General features: G+C 36.4%; 1 protein-coding gene across 5 annotated transcripts; it reads left to right on the forward strand.

Moving 5' to 3' along the window:
* Positions 1 to 1847: 1847 nt before the first annotated feature.
* dzip1 (DAZ interacting zinc finger protein 1) lies at positions 1848 to 19130 on the forward strand. Of its 5 annotated transcripts, none has more exons than XM_058779487.1 (18): positions 1850 to 2018; positions 3171 to 3250; positions 3534 to 4151; positions 6907 to 6991; positions 8004 to 8134; positions 8219 to 8377; positions 8621 to 8749; positions 8850 to 8912; positions 8995 to 9123; positions 9409 to 9457; positions 9568 to 9615; positions 12374 to 12522; positions 12643 to 12829; positions 13302 to 13443; positions 14330 to 14652; positions 14752 to 14894; positions 18344 to 18515; positions 18760 to 19130. In XM_058779487.1, exons 2-18 carry the CDS (start codon positions 3248 to 3250, stop codon positions 18840 to 18842), a joined length of 2613 nt encoding a protein of 870 aa, XP_058635470.1. In that variant the 5' UTR covers positions 1850 to 2018; positions 3171 to 3247; the 3' UTR covers positions 18843 to 19130. The 5 variants fall into 5 exon arrangements, with proteins under 5 accessions (XP_058635473.1, XP_058635470.1, XP_058635471.1 ...); XM_058779488.1 differs by having other exon boundaries at positions 1851 to 2018; positions 3129 to 3250; positions 9418 to 9457; XM_058779485.1 differs by having other exon boundaries at positions 1853 to 2018; positions 3129 to 3250.
* The last annotated feature ends 73 nt before the right edge of the window (positions 19131 to 19203 follow it).

Raw genomic sequence — 19203 nt, forward strand, 5'->3', positions numbered from 1 at the left:
TTGAAGTATTAGTTGCTTTGTCTCACTTTAAACCATTCCATTCTGTTTGATAAAACTACAGAAAACCAGTATATATTATCAAAGTTTCAAATGATTTCAAAATTCAGAAGAATGAATTCAATCCTGTCATGAATTCTGTTTTATTTCCATCTGGTTTCATGTTAAGTTCCTTTTAGGCATCATTTTAGTTTTCTTAATATTGTGTAAATAATCAGGTATTAATAAAGTTTAAGTGCCTGAGAATATTTCTAAATATCTGTATTAGCTATATCGCACAAAAGAAAAGCCCAGTTGTCATAAAAGTTATGATCAGTGTTGGGGTGTAACTTGTTATGTGATGGAATTACATAATTTAATTACGAAATAAATGTAATTGTAATCAGTTACAGTTACTGACAAAAAAAAATGTATAATTAAAATATAGTTACTTATGAAAATGTTAACGAATACAAAGGGGGTTACATCTGTTTTTTTTGTTTGTTTTTTTTACACACCCACATACAGATTTAATTGACTTCTTTCATAAATTGCATGACTGCTCTAAAATATGAGACACCAATGTTTCAGGAGTTTAGGACACAGAGTAGAACACATGCTTATTTTGAAAAAAAGAGGCAAAGTTTTGAAAATGTGCGTAAGCAGTTGAAAACAAACTGTAAACTATTCTTGTTATGATTTAAAATCTGTATTTAAACTTAGAATGATCTCAAAAGGGGTGTTAAAGTCTGGTTTTGTGTGCTTTAAATTTATATAACCTTAATTCAAGAGATGAAGGAACTGCCTGGTTTACATTAATATTTAGTCATTTAGCAGACGCTTTTATCCAAAGCGACTTACAAATGAGGACAATGGAAGCAATCAAAATCAACAAAAGGGCAATGATATGCAAGTGCTATAACAAGTCTCAGTTTAACGCAGTACACGTAGCAAGTTATTTATTTATTTTTTTATTAAAGAAAACAAATAGAATAGAAAAAGAATAGAGCAAGCTAGAAAATCAAAAAGAGGCCTTTTGATTTAGTTAATTGTATAATAAATAAAAAGATAACAAATAGATAGAATACAATGTTTAACCCAGCCTTCTGGGCAGTAACCCAACCGCTGGGCCTAAACAACCCAATCACTGGGTTCGTCCATATTTTACCCAGCATTTTGTGTAGTGTTAGTTTTTAGTTTTAGTTTTATTTTTTTTAAGAATAGAATTAGAATAGAGTGTGCTAGAGTTAGAGAGTCAAATAAAGATGGAAGAGATGTGTTTTTAGCCGATTCTTGAAGATGGCTAAGGACTCAGCTGCTGGGATTGAGTTGTGCAGGTCATTCCACCAGGAGACAACATTTAATTTAAAAGTCCGTGTAAGTGATTTTGTGCCTCTTTGGGATGAACAATAATGCGTCGTTCACTTGCAGAACACAAGCTTCTAGAGGCACATAAATCTGAGTAATGAATTTAGGTAAAGGGGTGCAGAGCCAGTGGTGGTTTTGTAGGCAAACATTTAGCATGTAGCAGACGCTTTTATCCAAAGCGACTTACAAATGAGGTCAATAGTAGCAATCAAAACCAAAAATGTTAAAATGTTTGAAAATGACTAAAAGTTTAGAAAAGTAATCAAATGTAGCCTAATCAGTTAGGCCTGCATTACTTTAATAAAGTCATTTTGAAATAGTTGCACTACTTACATTTTAAATAGGGTAACTTGTAATATGTCACCTTTTACATTTGCTAAGTAGCCTTGGTTTGTTGCGGGGCCTGTGTGTGTGGATGCTCCCTGCGGGACCTCGCGCGCCCTTCCCCCTCCTCGAGCCCCGGAGATGAGATGAGGCTCGCGCCAGGAATGCGCTGTGACGTCACGGCGCGCTCTGGATCTCACACTTTTGGGGGAATCATTTTGTTTCTGCCTGTGTTAAAGTTCACCAAAACCGTGTATCGTTTGTTTGCTTCGCAGCGCAGGGTTGAAGCGGATGGCCAGGTATTGACGTACTTCTGCATGGATTGTTTGCAAAAACTTCTTCGCCGAGAGGTAAGAGCCATTGCATCTGTCCTTCCCGTTACTCAGCGGCCGAGGGGTGAGTCGCCAAAACTCTTTGGTTTGCCGTGAAAATGGCCGAAAACGAGCTTTATGTTATATTTATCCCTCACTTCGTTGTATTGAATTGAAATGGAAACTTTTTCTTCTGGATTATCCGATCTTTCTTTACCGTTCTCATGCACGAGTCCCCCTTTTGTTCGTAACTGAGCTTGTCCCAACTTGAGATGTTTTGAAGGGGCAGTAATCTGAGAAGAAGACTGTTGAAATGCTCTAGACTAGACAGAGACGTTCAGTCTGTCTGTGTAAAAGAAAATGGTCAAATCTCATGAAAGTGAATCTGCAAAAACACACAGGCCACATTTCACTCTAAGATCAAACGAAAAAGTAAAATAAATAAATACATACTTAACTTACATATACTTTATATTTTCCATGAAGGCAATGAAGCCTATTTAAGATCATTAAGATATTAATATTTACCTAAAAGATGTTTTTGTTGCATTGTGACATTAAACATAGCAAATTTTAATTACCCATTTTAATCATTGTATTGCTGTAAAGTGAAAAACAAAACAACAAAAAATAGTGATATATTATTTAATACTAAAGTGGCGGTATTTGGCGCATGGTTTTGGTTTCACTGCATTTTATTCTATGCCGATCTAAATAAAAAATGTCATGAAAGTAATAATAGTTCACAATGCAGAAATACGTCTCATTTTCTTTGAAGTATTCATATATCTGAATAAAAAAGATGATTTAAAGCAAACATTAAATTATTTTAGCTCGTATATTCGGGTTCCAGTCCTCTTAAATAGTCTTCAAACGTAGTCATGAACAAGAAACATAAACCTGCTACATGTACCTTATATGTGAGTAATTATTGTGGGATAATAATACAATAATAATTTTAATTAAACTGCAATCTGATGATTAGTAATATATCCTTTAGAAGAAAACCGTTTAGGATCAAAAAAAAAAAACTGTACATTTTTATGAAATAATACGTTATAAAAACTATCAACGATTGTGACAATAACAGGTAAAATGTAAAAGACCTTTAACATCCACGTGCTTTTCCTCCTTTCTGTTCTCGTGCAGTGTGTGCTGTGCAAACTGGGACACGCGCTCTTGTTTCCATAGAAACGCACAAGACGCCTTGGTACTGCTGTGCCGCTCGCCGCTCCGATCATTCATCAAGACTTCACAAAAACAGCAAGATGGTAAGGAGACAAGCGACACCACGACTCAGAGAAATAAGGTGGAATTTATAATATATCGACGATTTAACCGTTTTATTCCCGCATTTAACCTGTTTAATAATCGCTCGTTGTCACGTGGACCTGCTGTGTTGTTGCTGTTAGCTGGTAACGATTAGCTTGCAGTGGTGGAATCAATCAGGAATGTTTTTATGCGTGACCTTAAGAAATGGGCTGGTTTATTGATAGAATACACGTATGTTTTTTTTTTGGAAGAATTCACCTAGCTCTTTGTTTCCCCCTGCAGCCATTTTATGACAACGTTTACTACCCGTACCCCTCAGATCCCCCGGGAACCCATTCCTCAGCAGGGATCCCGTCTCTCTTGAGCTCTCCTCAGAGTCAGCCCTCGTCCGGCAGCCTGAGCAGACCGGCCGCATCCACCATGTCCGGACCACTTACGTCCTCCGGAGCCGCCGGCATCCCCCCGCCCTTCAAGTTCAGAACCCGGCGTGAGAATGTAGACTGGCGTCGGATCAACGCCGTGGATGTGGACCGGGTGGCTTCTGAATTGGACTGTCACACTCTACAGGAGCACATCACGGAGGTGACGTTCTGCAGCGTGGAGGGCGAGCGCTGCCAGCGCTGTCAGAGCCCCGTGGACCCGGCCCTGATTAAGCTCTTCCGGCTAGCCCAGCTAACCGTGGAGTACCTGCTGCACTCCCAGGACTGCCTCAGCATCAGCCTGCAGGCAGCCGAGGAGAGGCTTCAGGCGGAGGCACGCGAAAGGGAGCAGTTCTGCGTCCAGCTGCAGAAAAAAACCCAGGAGGCCAAAACGCTAAAGGAGGAACTGAAGCAGAGGAAGAAGATCATAGCCTCTCAGCAAGCCATGTTCAGCGCGGGGATCGGTGCCAATTACCACAAGGTCTGTACAGCCCCGTGGTGGAGTGTGAATGTCTGTATTAGCATTTTCATTGTCGCTGTCACCTCCCCCCTCAAGGCCAGACTCCATTCCACCCCTGTCTCACAGTTCATTGACCCCGGTGAATGTAACGTGTGCTTTTCTCACATTTGATGGCGTGAAGGAGCAACATTAAGGCTGAATCCCAATTCACATACTATGCTCTGATCAGTGTTAGTTATTGTTAAAATCATTATTTTTATTGAAAATAATTTTCGTTAAGAGAGATAAAGCTGAAATGAAATGATAAGATTAGATGAGAAACATAAACTTAAAAAAAATGAAACGGAAATTAGAGATGCCCTTGCAACTAACAGAAATAAAATCCTTAAAATGATTGCAATGGCATTTCTAAATTAAGATGCTGTAAGGACTAAAATTACTAAAAATTTAATTAAATCAAAATAAGGTTGTTTTAAAAAAAATAAATAGGTACAAATTATAAAAGCACATAACAAAATTATTCAAACTTAAACTAAAATTAAAATAAAATAATATTAATAAATATAACAGTAGTATAATAATACAAAAATGTAAATATCTGTTAAAAAGTAAATTGTTGTTCAAATTTTAGGAGTATTTTTTGCATGTAGACGGCATTAAGCTATCAGGCATGGACTAAAAGTAAGCAAACTACTCATTTTTATTTCATGGCATGTTTAAAAGTATGTACGTTACCATCACTTGTGCAGTATGTGCTTTTCTTGTCTAGTAAATGTATGTGATTTAGTATTCATTCTAAATGAAGTGATGTCAACACTTTTAAGTCCATAATCAGGCCTGCAGGCCGGGACAGGATTAGCTAATCACCAGACACTGTGTTTTTTGGACACCGCATTCAGGATTTGGAGAATGGAGCAGATGGTGTCAGCTGGTGACGATGACTTGTACTCCTCTTATAAAAGAGCCTTAAGTGGAGGAAACAAATCAAAGCACCCATCCCCCATCATGCCCATCATCCCCTCCCACTCGTCTCATCAATGAAATAAAATCTTATGCTGGATTGCTTTTAGAAACATTTCGGTCTTTGCACCACGGCTATATCTGCTGTTTGCTCATTTGCAATCGTGGAACTGTCGCTCCTGATTGCAGCCAGCTGTTGCCAAGGCACAACCTGGTGTTTCATGTGGTTGCTAGGAAAAGCACAGGCGCCAGACAGCAGAATCGAAATGAAAGTGCTGCTCGTGGTTTACTGTTTAAGGATCGAGTGTTTTTAACTGTGAGCAATGAAGTGATTACCTAAATGTTGTTGGATCTGTCAAATTCTCCCCTAAAAAATTTAAAAAATAAGTTACATTTTGCATAAATACAATGAGGCCTATTTTTAGTAACAATAAGATTGTTTTGCATTGTGATATTATAGTGACATTTCTGCCCATAGTTTTCATTTTTGTAATGATTCTCATTTGTTTACTGATATATAATATTTTTTCAAATTAAATTTGAAAAAAGGCAGCACAGCAAATACTAATCTCTCTCTCTATATATATATATGTATACTATATATATATATATATATATATATATATATATATTGCAATAGCTAATGATTATTTTGTATTACTGTATTACAGTAAAGAGAGTGAGATTTTTTTTGCATATGAATTGAGGAGGGAAATGTCATGAAAATAATGTCAAAATTGGGAAAAAAATTTATTTAAGCAAAATACAATTTAAATATATAATTTAGCATTTCAAAATAATATAAATTCACAACAAATCTTGTTATTATTACTGTAATAAATAGATTATAATCCTCTTTAGACAAAATTATGTTTTTTTTTTTTTTATTCAAATAAAAACAGCATAAATATAAACCAGTACAATTAATAGTATAATATAAAGTTACAATTATGAGAAATATTACAATTTTTGTATTTCACTGCAGGAGGATAAAAATCTTGGTCTTAAAATAACCTTAATTTTCTCTTTAAAAAACATCTTTTGACTTGGACCCAGATATTTCTTTACAGTTTTCTAGAGGATCCTTCAGTTCTGTAATATACTGTCTTAGTCTTTGTTCAACACCTGCTGAGGCTGCAGATTGACACCAATGGATCCTAAACACATAATTGCATTTCACAGTTGATTTGGGAAGTTATGTTAGTGCAGAAATGCAATTATATCACACAGAGTTTTACGGCGACAGTCTTCCCTGTCTTGTTGCAGAAAAAAGGCAAATGCAGAGCATGTGTTTGTGATAGGTATCAGTTGCAATGTGGTTAAATTTGCATGAGAGTACCAGACAGGCGTTTTGGCTGCTAAATGTGGTGTATGATGTGCAGCGTTGAGGATTTTCCACATATCCGTGAATTGGAGCGAGAGGTAGAGCGGGGGAAAAGATATAACATCAACCCTGCACCACCCAGTGTTTCCATGGCAACGTGCCCACATTGTCTCTTGGTATTATTGGTGAGTGGAGTGTGAGTGACAGCTGTGTTGAGCTGCACCGACACCTGCTCGTCACCTGAGCGGGGCTTGTGCTCACTTTAACCTTCAGCAACATTTCTCCCAGGAATATTTACTTCTTAGATCACCCAAAAAGAAAGATTCTGTCATCATTTACTCACCCTTACCATGTTTTCCCAACCTATATGACTTTGTTTTTCCAATGGAATGCAAAAGCAGCAAGTCACTTAAGAATAAGTCATCTGTATTAATCTTCACAGATTTGGTGTCACGTAAATTAATCAAGCCCCTGATTTTGTTTGCGTTTCAGTGCCAACACTGTGAGAAAGCCTTCATGAATGCCTCTTTCCTGCAAAGTCACATGCAGCGCAGACATTCGACGGAGTTTGACATCAGTGAGTTCAAACTGTGTGCTGAATCACTTCACAATGTGTGTCTGTTGTGTTTTGCTTGCTCTTGCGAAAAAGAAGTACAACATTTAGCATGCTATTAAAGAGTACTTATGGAAATAATATACTTTGAAAGAAAAAACGTAAATGCAAAATAAATGTAATGTTTTCAGGGAACTGCATGTTAATTGCAATTAAATAAAAATGTTTTATAGTTTTTTATAATACATATATTTAATAAAATGTATAATTTATAATAAATCAAAATAAAAGGTATTATGGTTTTTTATAAAACATACATTTATAAAAAATTATAATTTAGAATAAATGAAAATGTATTATATATTTTTATACTTTAATTAAAATGCATAATTTAGAATAAATAAGTGTATATTAAATGCAAAGAGCTGAACTTTAGAGCATTTTTACCTACATAAGTAGGTCTATTAGTACATCTTTATATGTAATTTTATAATTACTTCTATTGCCTTTGAAATATGGTTAAAGCGTATACAGCCAAATGTAATGACAAGCATTTATAAATAGAAAAATGCTTTAAAGTCATTTCTGTTGGAACTATTATGTATTTAAATGTATTTGTAATGATAAAGTTGCCATATAGTCCATTTAAAATATATGAACTTTAAATTTTAAAATGGCACACTACAGTTAAAATTCTAATCGACTACTTTACATATGCTTTAGTATGTCAGTCAACATATCAAACTAAGTACTTCTATAAAGTATGACAAAATATTATTACAATGTGATTTAACAACTATTTCAAATGTAATTTAAAGTAAACTTTTTACATTTATTTGTCATTACAAAGTGCACTTTTAGTGTGTTATGAAAATTAAGTACACTTAAGTGGCCTTTTATATTTAATTAATATTGAATTACCTGCAAGTACAGCAAAATTTACTTGTAAGATTTGAACTACACTACGAGTGCACATTCAGTACAGTTAACAACACTTCTTTTTCACGAGGGTGATCAAGCGTCTCATATTTTCCAGAACTGATAACTGATAATCAGAAAAAAATTCAGACCATGAAGTTACAAGAGGAAATCAACAAACTACAAGAGCAGTTGACCCTGGTCACGTCCCAAATGGAGACCCAGCAGAAAGACTACACTGCTAAACAGGTTAGAGGAGACAAAAGAGACACCGTGTTTTTAATAGAATGATTTGTTATTTGAAATAAGTATGTCATACTCTATTTTCTCCAGGAGAAAGAGCTCATTCAAAGGCAGGAAGAGTTTAAGAGGCAACTGGAAATATGGAAAGAAGAAGAGAAAATGCGGATGAACAGCAAAATAGATGAAGTCAAGCAAGTCTGTCAGCGGGACATGGATTCAATGCATCAGAAGAACAGAAACCTAGAAAATGTGTGTTTTTATTTCATTTACTCAACCTTATCTTATTTTATCTTATAAAATAATAACATTTATAATATTATATACTATAATACTATATAATATGCTGGATTTCCAAACTTTGGATTTAAATTAACATGGCAAAGGATCAAATATATTGATCAAACAAGGTAAAAATTTATAGAAGTATTGATATTACGTGATGTGATTATACAGAAATGGCATTATTATGGTACTTTCCTCTCCTCTCCTCAGGAGCTGCTAAAATTACAGCAGAAAAATATGCAGGAAAGTGTGCAGCTGGCACAGACACAGCCCAGTACATCAGCCAGCAATGAACACTGGCAGGAAGTTGTTAAACTTCAGCAAAAACTTCACAAACAAGTAAGAGATACAACATTCAGATGATTTGGGACAGTCCAGTACGCCGCACCTTAGAATGGAAATTGCTGTAGTTTTAAAGCTGATGATTTTCTTTACTCAGGAGGTGAAGTGGACAGGGAAAATGCAAAAAATAAAGGAGGAACATGACAGTGAAAAAAGTCTGGTAGGTCTCACAGGCATCATGTAGCTGTTTAAATACAGAAATAGCTCATGTATTCACATATCTGTTATATCTGTTCCATCAGCTTCAGGAGGAGCTGTTCAAACTGCACTCGGCCGTGTCAGAAGGGAGAGAGGAATCACGACGACAGGTGCAGGAGCTGAGCCACAGGCTGCAGGAGCAGCAGCAGATTATTGCTTCCCAAAACAAGCAGGTCAGTACTGTATCCCATTCGCAGCACAGGAAGAGGCTTGATTGTTCAGGATTTCCTGTATTAGCGCAGCGGCCCACAGCATAATCTTTAGGTTCAGGCTGAAGGAGTGTACGGGTGAGAACGTGTCCGGACGTTTGTGTAATTATCATCACACTGATTGTGTTGTCAGCTCGTTATTATGCAGGTTGTTCTTTCAGTGAAACATAAGTTTGAAGTGACGGCTCAGATAATGTGTTGCTGACTGGGTTTTTTTGTTATGACTGGGTTTTTTTTTATATATGACAGATGAAACAGATCTCATCAAAGCCACCAGCAATAACAGTACAGCGTGAAGGTATGTAGACATTATATTTTTGGACAAACCTAATAGAACTTTTTAATATATGAGCGATGAATATTCTTCAGAATTAAAAAAATATAATTTATTTATATTTTTTGTTGCAGTGGTTGCTGCCCCGGCTCCAGAGGCTAAAGCTAAAGTGGTGCTCAGTGGTAAGTCCCTGCATAATATGGTGTTGTTAGATAATGTCAAAAGAATATCGATCCCTAAACGTCATGTAGATCACAGTTCACACACTGTGACCTAATTAGGCATGATGTGATAAATCTTCAAAAAATAAATATAATTTCTTCAAAGATTCGTAACCTGCAGCAACTATCAAAGCTTTTGCATGTTTAAATATATTCTGATTGCATCATACTGCGAAGCAAAATCTCATTAGTCCAAAATCATGCTGTATTTTGGGTTACTCCACATCAAAATGAAAATTTTGTCATTAATCACTTGCCTCCATGTCGTTCCAAACCCGTAAAAGCTTCATTCGTCTTCGGAAAACACAATTTAAGATATTTTGGAGGAAAACCGGGTGGTTTGTGACTGTCCCATTGACTGCCAAACAATTAACACTGTCAAGGCCCAGAAAAGTATAAAAAACATCGTCAGAATAGTCCATCTGACATCAGTGGTTCAAGCATAACGTTAGGAAGCGACGAGAATACTTTTTGTATACAAAGAAAAAAAATAACGACATTATTCAACAATTCGTCTCCTCTCCGTCAGCGTAGTGCCATTTTGGAGAATATCCGCTGGATACGCTATTGTTGAACAAAGTCGTTCATTTTTTTTTCTTTGCGTACTTTTCTCGTAGCATCATAACGTTACGGTTGAAACACTGATGTCAGATGGACTATTCTGACAATGTTTTTTATATTTTTCTGGGCCTTGACAGTGTTAATTGTTTGGCAGTCAATGGGACAGTCACAAGCCTCCCGGTTCTCATCCAAAATATCTTAAATTGTGTTCAAAGACGAACAAAGCTTTTAAGGGTTTGCAACGACATGGGTAAGTGATTAATGACAAAATTTTCCTTTTGGGGTGGAGTAACCCTTTAAATATATTCTGATTTGCTTTGATTTTGTTGCTTTGTTGAGCAATTCACTGTCAGTGAGGACAGAAATATTATTTGATAAGCTTGATGTGTAACAACTAGTTAGGAAAATCTGTCAGACCTAATGCTGGTCTACTGTTCAAAAGTTTGAGGTCAGCAAAGTTTTTAATGTCTTCGACAGAAGTCTCCTCATATAGGCTGCATTTATTTGATTAAAAATACAGTAAAAATAGTAATATTGTGAAATATAACAATTTAAAATAACTGTTTTCTATTTTAAAATGTAATTTATTACTGATGCCAAAGCTTTCATTTCTACAGTCTTCAGTGTCGCATGACTCTTCAGAAATTATATGCTGATTTGGTGTTCAAGAATCATTTCAGTGCATCAGTGGCTTGATAACTTTGTGGAAACCATGATACTTTTCAGGATTCTTTGATGAATAGAAAGCACAGCATTTGCTTGAATTTAAATCTTTTGTATCATTATAAATGTCTTTACTGTCACATTTGGTCAGTGTAATTCTTCACTGCTGAACAAAAGTCTCTTTTTTTTTTTTTTCTGACCCCAAACTTCTGAACTGTAGTTTATGTCTGCTGAAGGTTAACCTTTTGTTTTTGGTGTACACTAGCATAGAGATGGCTTCAAATCTAATGTACTGTACATGTAACTAACAGACATATGGTGTAATGGGGTCTATAATCAGCATGTGGTCAGTATGGGTAATATCAGTGCAAAATGAGAGGGTTAGATTTGAATATGTCCATCCATAACCCCTGCACTCTTCTCTGACCTCTTTGCACTGTCCTATCAGAGCAGTCCAGCTCAGTCCATAAACTGGATCCTATAGTGGAGCTGTCTGAGGAGGAGAAAGGTAAAGCAGTAGAGTGATTGAGTGTAGTCGTCTGTGGCATGCTCGCATCCGTCTGCATGAATCCGTGGCTCAGGTCTGTGTGTTCAGTCTGAGCATGTGCTAAAGTGAAGTGCTGAGCATGCCATACTAAAGGCATGAGCTGGAAGATCTGTCTCCTCAGAAAACACAGATGTTATAGCATGCATGTAATCATTGGACAGCTCAGAGCAAGAGAAAGGATATTTGATTGTGAAGATACAGTAAATGAGCATATATTTTAAGTGCTTGTATTCTCCATTGTTTATGGGTTTGAAAACTATAAAAGTCATTGTACAATTGCAGAAGCATTTCCAGTTATATTTTTCAATATATTTATATTTCCTTTTTCCCATTTTGCAAGGTCAGACTAATTGATTTATTTTAGTTATATATATATATATATGTATATAAAACTACAAGCAAATTGCAGCCCTGTTTACAATTGTCTATTGTTTAAATATTATAATTATACTTTAATATACACCAACATTTAAAGGTTTCGGGTTAGTACGATTTTTTTTTTAATAATGTTTTTATTGAGCATATTCACTTTAAATTGATCAAAAGTGAAAGTAAAGAGATTTCTTCTTCAAATAAATGCTGTTCTTTTGAACTTTGAATTCAACAAAGGATCCTGCAAAAATGTATCACAGTTTCTTTCCACAAACATATTATTATCTTTATTATATTTTTGATCAAATAAATGCAGCCTTGGTGAGCATGACAGTTTTTTTGTTTGTTTATTTGTTTGTTTGTTTTACTTTGTCTCTATGCAGCTGCCTTATAGAGCAATGGTGTGCATCTTTTTTATGCTATAAGAGTATTTTCCAAAACCATGTTATGATTTTAAATGTTTTAAATGTAGCATCTGCCACTGCAATTGTAGAATGGCAGAAAATCTATTCCAGAGCACGTGTCATCCAACATGGTGAGTGCCACTTACCATGATCATTCGTCTTATATTTTCAGATTCCTCTAGCATCTCTGAAGGTCACACAGAGAGCCGGTCGTGGCAGCAGGAAGTGCAGGAGCTGTTGAAGAACCCGGGTTTAAGGAGAGACATGCGTCTGGCAGCTCAGCAGAACCTTGAAGATAGACTGCAGAGCTTAGGCATCAAGGTAGTGAGTGTCAACCTGCATTACAAAATAACTTATGATAAAAATATATAGATTATACAGTTGGACTGCAGTTGAGCAGCCATGGCACTGTATAACCTCAATGTCTATCATGTTGTTCAGGGAGTCAGTGGTCTCTCTAAAGGGGTGTTTAAGAGCACCATGTCCCAGGTTATCACTGATCGTCAGAAGAGACAGGAAGAGGATCCAGTGTATCGGAGGGCTCTGAAAGAGATCAGCCATAAACTGGAGCAGAGAGTGAAGGAGAGGAACACAGAGCAGCCAGCCAGACCCAAACAACATGAACAAGGTCGGGATTTGCCCTCACAGTTTCAAGGTTGAGAACAAGACTTTAAATATGTGTTTTATGTCTATTCTCAACATGTTTATTACCGTTAACTAAAACTAAAACTAAGACCATTAAACACATTTTTGCATTTTACAATTGTTGCTTAGTTTAACTTGACACTAAAACTGAAATAAAAATTAATAAAAGCTATATAGACATGTTAAAAAAATAAAAATGGCATGACAAACTGACAACTTTCAAATGAAAATGAAAATATATGAATAAAAACTAATTTAAAATATTAATAAAAACTATAATAATATGTAAATGCGGTTTTTCACCCAGTTTTTGTGAGTGCTTTGTATTTGTGTGGATGTTTTGTTGCTCGCTTAAATCACATTTCTGTGGCATGCATGAGTTTCTTTCAGTCAGGATGCTGCCTTAGAAGGCTTATGTAGACAGTAGAGCTGATTTTTGCCTTGTTCTCTTGCAGTGGTTCAGTCCAGACCCAGATCCAGCAGTTTTCCATCTACAGTAACTCGAGTGGTGTCAGGCCCTGCTCCTAAACAGCAGCACACCCCACAACCAACTCCACGCACCCTGCCCAAGACCTCCACACCGCTACAGCATCACAGGTACAGCAACATTTGCTCTGGCCTTTATGAAAGTACTAGTTTTTTATGTTCAGATAAATAACATAAAAATTGAAATAAAATGACAATAAAAATAACTAAAATGAAACAAACTCTATTTATATTCTTATATTAGTTATAATGCACAGTATATACATTTTTTATATGTATTATCTTTTAATTGTTGTCTGCTGACATATCCAAGCGTGGTTGATTCAAGCATGTCCAATCAACAGTGTTATTTTTGTATTATTAATGCACAGTTATAGGATTTGTAATATTTGAATTTTTTATATATATATTTTTTTTACATTATTGTTAGTTTTTACATTTTTAGTTAATTTTAAGTTTTTCTTCTTCATTTTTAATTAATCTGTTTTTGTTCTTTAAATGTGCCTAGTTAGTTTTTATTCATTTATAATTCTGTTTTAGTCTTTATTTTAATTATTTTAATGTTGCCTAATGTTAGAAAATGTTACACATAACATGTACTTACTATTATAATAACAATTAATTATGCATAATTACATGCAAGTAAGCCTAATCCTAACCCTAACCGTATAGTTAGTACATGTAGTTAATTAATATTACTCAGTATTTAAATGTATAATTACACAGTAACAAGGACACCTTAAAATAAAGTGTAACCTAAAATTTGTATTTTGTTAATGACTACAACACTGACAATTTCAATCAGACATGTGTCACTTTATAGAAGCAAACTGTGCTTTGCAAATGCCGTTTCCTGTTTACTTTATTTTGTTTGTTGTTCATCACTTCAGCTATGATCACTGATTTTATTATGCTATCACTTTATCAATTTGTGATATTTTGTGCAATGCCTTTTTCTGGGTTGTATGAACATGTGCATATTGCATCTCACCTGCAGAACTCCTCCATTTAGCTCTGATGAAGAATCATCTGAGGAAGAGGAATCGTCTGAAGAAGAAACCCCTCAAACACAGAAGAAATCCGCCCTGGTCAACAGCACCACAGTCAAGGCCCAGACTGCTAAAACACAGCAGCGCTTGACCCCTCACGCTCCTGCTGTGCGCTCCGCTGCTCCCGTGATCAGGGCGGACAGAACAGACGTGACGGCTCTGAGCGAGAGCGACAGCGAGTGGACCGACGGCAGCGAGATGGAGGAGATCAACCTCTCACAGCTGCACAAACACGCTGACCAGAATGGAAACGTGGAGAAGTTTACTCACAGTAAGACTCGCTTCTTATGTCAGGACGGTGTGGAGTTGTTGTATTGCAAATTGGAAACAAAAATGTTACAAATTTGTATTGTTTCTGTGGTTTCTGTAGGTAATGTGAAAACTCTTAGCAAAAGCCTTGAAAAACAGCTGGAAGCACGAGGCCCAAAGAAACCAGCAGGGGGCGTTAATATGTTGCTTGAAAAGCCAACAGCTGTCAAAAATATAAAACCAGACGCAAGGAAAGAGCTAAAGGTGAGACCTGCTCCTTTAAACTGATACAGACATTTACATTATGCAAAGGTAAATAAATATGACATTGTAATCTACCACAACAGAGAATTTTAGTTTTTTAAATAATTCATTCATCAAATGTTTTTGCGCAGCAAGTATATTAGAATGATTTTGGAGGGATCATGTGACACTGAAGACTGGAGTAATGCAGGGTTAATATATAGTTATTTTAAAGCTAAAAACCATAAAAACATTTTTGTCACTGTAAGTACAATAAATGTCAACTGAAACAAAATAAAATATAAAAACTTAAAAGTTATTATGTTTCAGCTAGTTGACAAGGCAACATTTCTCATTTCTATTTAGTACATACTAAAGAACTAAAACTGAAATGTGACCCAGGACCACAAAACCAGTCATAAGGGTAATTTTTTTTTTAATTGAGGCTACATAATCTGAAAGCTGAATAGATAAGGTTTCCACTGATGTATGGTTTGTTAGGATCTGACAATATTTGGCTGAGATACAACTATTTGAAAATCTGGAATTTGAGGGTGCAAAAAAATGTAAATATTGAGAAAATTGCCTTTAAATTTGTCCAAATGAAGTCCTTAGCAATGCAAATTACTAGTCAAAAATTAAGTTTTGATATACAGTATCTCACAGAAGTGAGTACACCCCTCACATTTTTGTAAGTATTTTATTATATCTTTTCATGTGACAACACTGAAGAAATGACACTTTGCTACAATGTAAAGTAGTGAGTGTACAGCTTGTATAACAGTGTAAATTTGCTGTCCCCTCAAAATACACCCCTATGAAAATACACTCTATCAGCACTGGAGCTCCTCAGGGCTGCGTTCTCTCCCCACTGCTCTTCTCCATGTACACCAACGACTGCACATCTAAAGACCCCTATGTCAAGCTCCTGAAGTTTGCAGACGACACCACACTGATCGGCCTCATTCAGGACGGTGACGAGTCTGCTTACAGACAGGAGGTTAAAGAGCTGGCTTTCTGGTGCAGTCTTAACAACCTGGGGCTTAACACGCTCAAAACAGTGGAGATGACCGTGGACTTCAGGAGAAACCCCCCTGCACTCCCCCCACTCACCATCATGAACAGCACTGTGACTGCAGTGGAGTCATTCAGATTCCTGGGACAATCACATTGAGTCCATTGTGAAAAAGGCCCAGCAGAGGCTGTACTGCCTTCGCCAGCTGAGGAAGTTCAACCTGCCACAGGAGCTGCTGAAACAGTTCTACTCCGCCATCATTCACTTCAGTAACTGTCTGTTTCAGCTCAGCTACCAAATCTGACCTCAGAAGACTACAGAGGGTAGTCCGGACTGCTGAGCGAATCATTGGTACAACCCTCCCCACTTTCCAAGAACTGTACTTATCCAGAGTGAGCAAAAGGGCTGGCAAAATCACTCTGGACCCCTCACATCCAGCACACTCCCTCTTTGAACTGTTGCCATCTGGTCGACGCTACAGAGCTCTGAGCACCAGAATGACCAGCACAGAAACAGTTTCTTCCCTCAGGCAATCCATCTCATGAACACTGGACATTAAACACACAACACTATTATACATTATTTATTCACCACATACTTATTTTTTTATTTCAAATTTGCACATATCAGACCTGTACACACGTAATTGTCTATATTGTATATTGTGTTTTTGCTATTTTGTACATTGCCTATTTGTATATTGGATATTATTCTTTTATTATCTGTGTCCTGTCCTGTCGCTGTCATTCTGTTGCACTGTGGAGCTTCTGTCACTATAACAAATTCCTCGTATGTGTAAACATACCTGGCCAATAAAGCTCATTCTGATTCTGATTCTGATTCTGATTCTGAAAAATAACTCAACACACAGCCATTAATGTCTAAACCGCTGGCCACAAAAGTGAGTACACCCCTAAGTGAAAATGTCCAAATTGGGCCCAATTAGCCATTTTCTCTCCCCGATATTATGTGACTCGTTAGTGTTACAAGGTCTCAGGTGTGAATGGGGAGCAGGTGTGTTAAATTTGGTGTTATCGCTCTCACTCTTTCATACTGGTCACTGGAAGCAAAGGCACCTCATGGCAAAGAACTCTCTGAGGATCTGAAAAAAATAATTGTTGCTCTACATAAAGATGGCGTAGGCTATAAGAAGATTGCCAAGACCCTGGAAACTGAGCTGCAGCGCGGTGGCCAAGACCATACAGCGGTTTAACAGGACAGGTTCCAACATGAATGCCAACATGTACTGTGACATACTGAAGCAGAGCATGATCCCCTCCCTTTGGAGACTGGGCCACAGGGCAGTATTCCAACATGATAACGGCCCCAAACACACCTCCAAGACGACCACTGACTTGCTAAAGAAGCTGAGGGTAAAGGTGATGGACTGGCCAAGCATGTCTCCAGACCTAAACCCTATTGAGCATCTGTGGGGCATCCTCAAACCGAAGGTGGAGGAGCGCAAGGTCTCTAACATCCACCAGCTCCGTGATGTCATCATGGAGGAGTGGAAGAGGACTCCAGTGGCAACCTGTGAAGTTCTGGTGAACTCCATACCCAAGAGTGTTAAGGCAGTGCTGGAAAATAATGGTGGCCACACTAAATATTGACACTTTGAGCCCAATTTGGACATTTTCACTTAGGGGTGTACTCACTTTTGTGGTCAGCCGTTTAGACATTAATGGCTGTGTGTTGAGTTATTTTGAGGGGACAGCAAATTTACAGTTATACAAGCTGTACACTCACTACTTTACATTGTAGCAAAGTGTCATTTCTTCAGTGTTGTCACATGAAAAGATATAATAAAATATTTACAAAAATGTGAGGGTGTACTCACTTCTGTGAGATACTGTATTTAGGGTAGGAAATTTACAAAATATCTTCTTGGAACATGATTTTTACTTAATATCCTAATGATTTTTGCTACAGATGACTGTGGTCCAGGGTCACAAATGAAAATGAATAAAAACTGTATAGACATTGAAAAAAAAAATAATAATAATAAAAATGACAAAATTACTCAAATATTCATTAAATGTTAAATGAAAACACTAAACATAAAAATAAAAACTAATTCAAAACATTAATAAAAAACCATAATAGGATCTCAATAATACTAAAATAAAACTGGATTAATGGATGCTGAAATTTTTGCTTTTCCATCACAGGAATAAATTACATTTTAAAATATATTAAAATAGAAAACATATTTTAAATTGAAATAATATTTCACAATAATCATGTTTTTATTGTATTTTAATCAAACATATGCAGCCTTAGTGAGCATATTAGACTTACTTCAAAAGCGTGTACTGAGCCCAAATTTGTGAATAGTAGGTATAAGTGTTTTTAAATTATTTATTTATTTGATTTTTGCATTTCTTACTCCTGAAATGAGTTAGTCTTTATCTCTATTCTACATTTGTAATGGGTTGTTCTACCCTGTGTCTTTCAGTACACAGATGAAGATGATGACGATGATGACTGGGATATCTCCTCTCTGGAGGATGTGCCCGCTGTAACCAAACCCAGCCAATGTCCCGTACCCGTCAGGAAGAGCCTGGACAAGAGTCTGGACACCAGCACGAGTGTGTGGGGCTCATCAACGGGCAAAGGACAGAAGCCAGGTACATAGAATTCATTATTAACTCAAAATATTTTATTAATGAGAAATCATGGCTTTAAATGATTTACATCTTAGAAACTCAGATTGCTTGCATAAAAGTGACTGTGCTTTTTTCATTTAATCTTAACCATTGTCATACAAATTTAGATTTTTTTTTAATAATTTAATTGATACGTTAATATTACTTGTTATATTTTAGTAGAAAGACTGGCTGTGATTCTGATTTCTTTCTTTGCGTTTCTTAGGCCTCACAGACGCGGGAACCGGCAGCACTCTCAAGAGCAGTTTAGTGACCGTCAGCGACTGGGATGATTCAGATGAGATATAATAAAATGCAGCAGAGAAATACCAAAACATCCTCAAGTTAATATACCTTATAATTGTAATATCCAGTATCTATTGTAGCTCAGGCTTAGTGATCATTCAGGGACAGCCGTGCAAAAACAGTTTGATGTTAACAGTGTTAAAGGTACTTTATATGAAATATACAGGTACAAGGACACCTAATAATAAAGAACTGCCAAGGGATGTTGCACTTTAAAAAGATTGCCTCATATTTTTTGATAGTTTATGTAATGTGTAAAATACTGATTTATTAAATTCACTTTTTCAAACACTTCAAAGATTCTTTGTTTTGGACATACAAGCAGTTACATTTAATCATTTAGTAGAGGCTTTTATCCAAATGA

This window comes from Onychostoma macrolepis, chromosome 06 (genome assembly GCF_012432095.1).
Source record: "Onychostoma macrolepis isolate SWU-2019 chromosome 06, ASM1243209v1, whole genome shotgun sequence".
In the NCBI taxonomy this organism is placed as follows: Eukaryota; Metazoa; Chordata; class Actinopteri; order Cypriniformes; family Cyprinidae; genus Onychostoma; species Onychostoma macrolepis.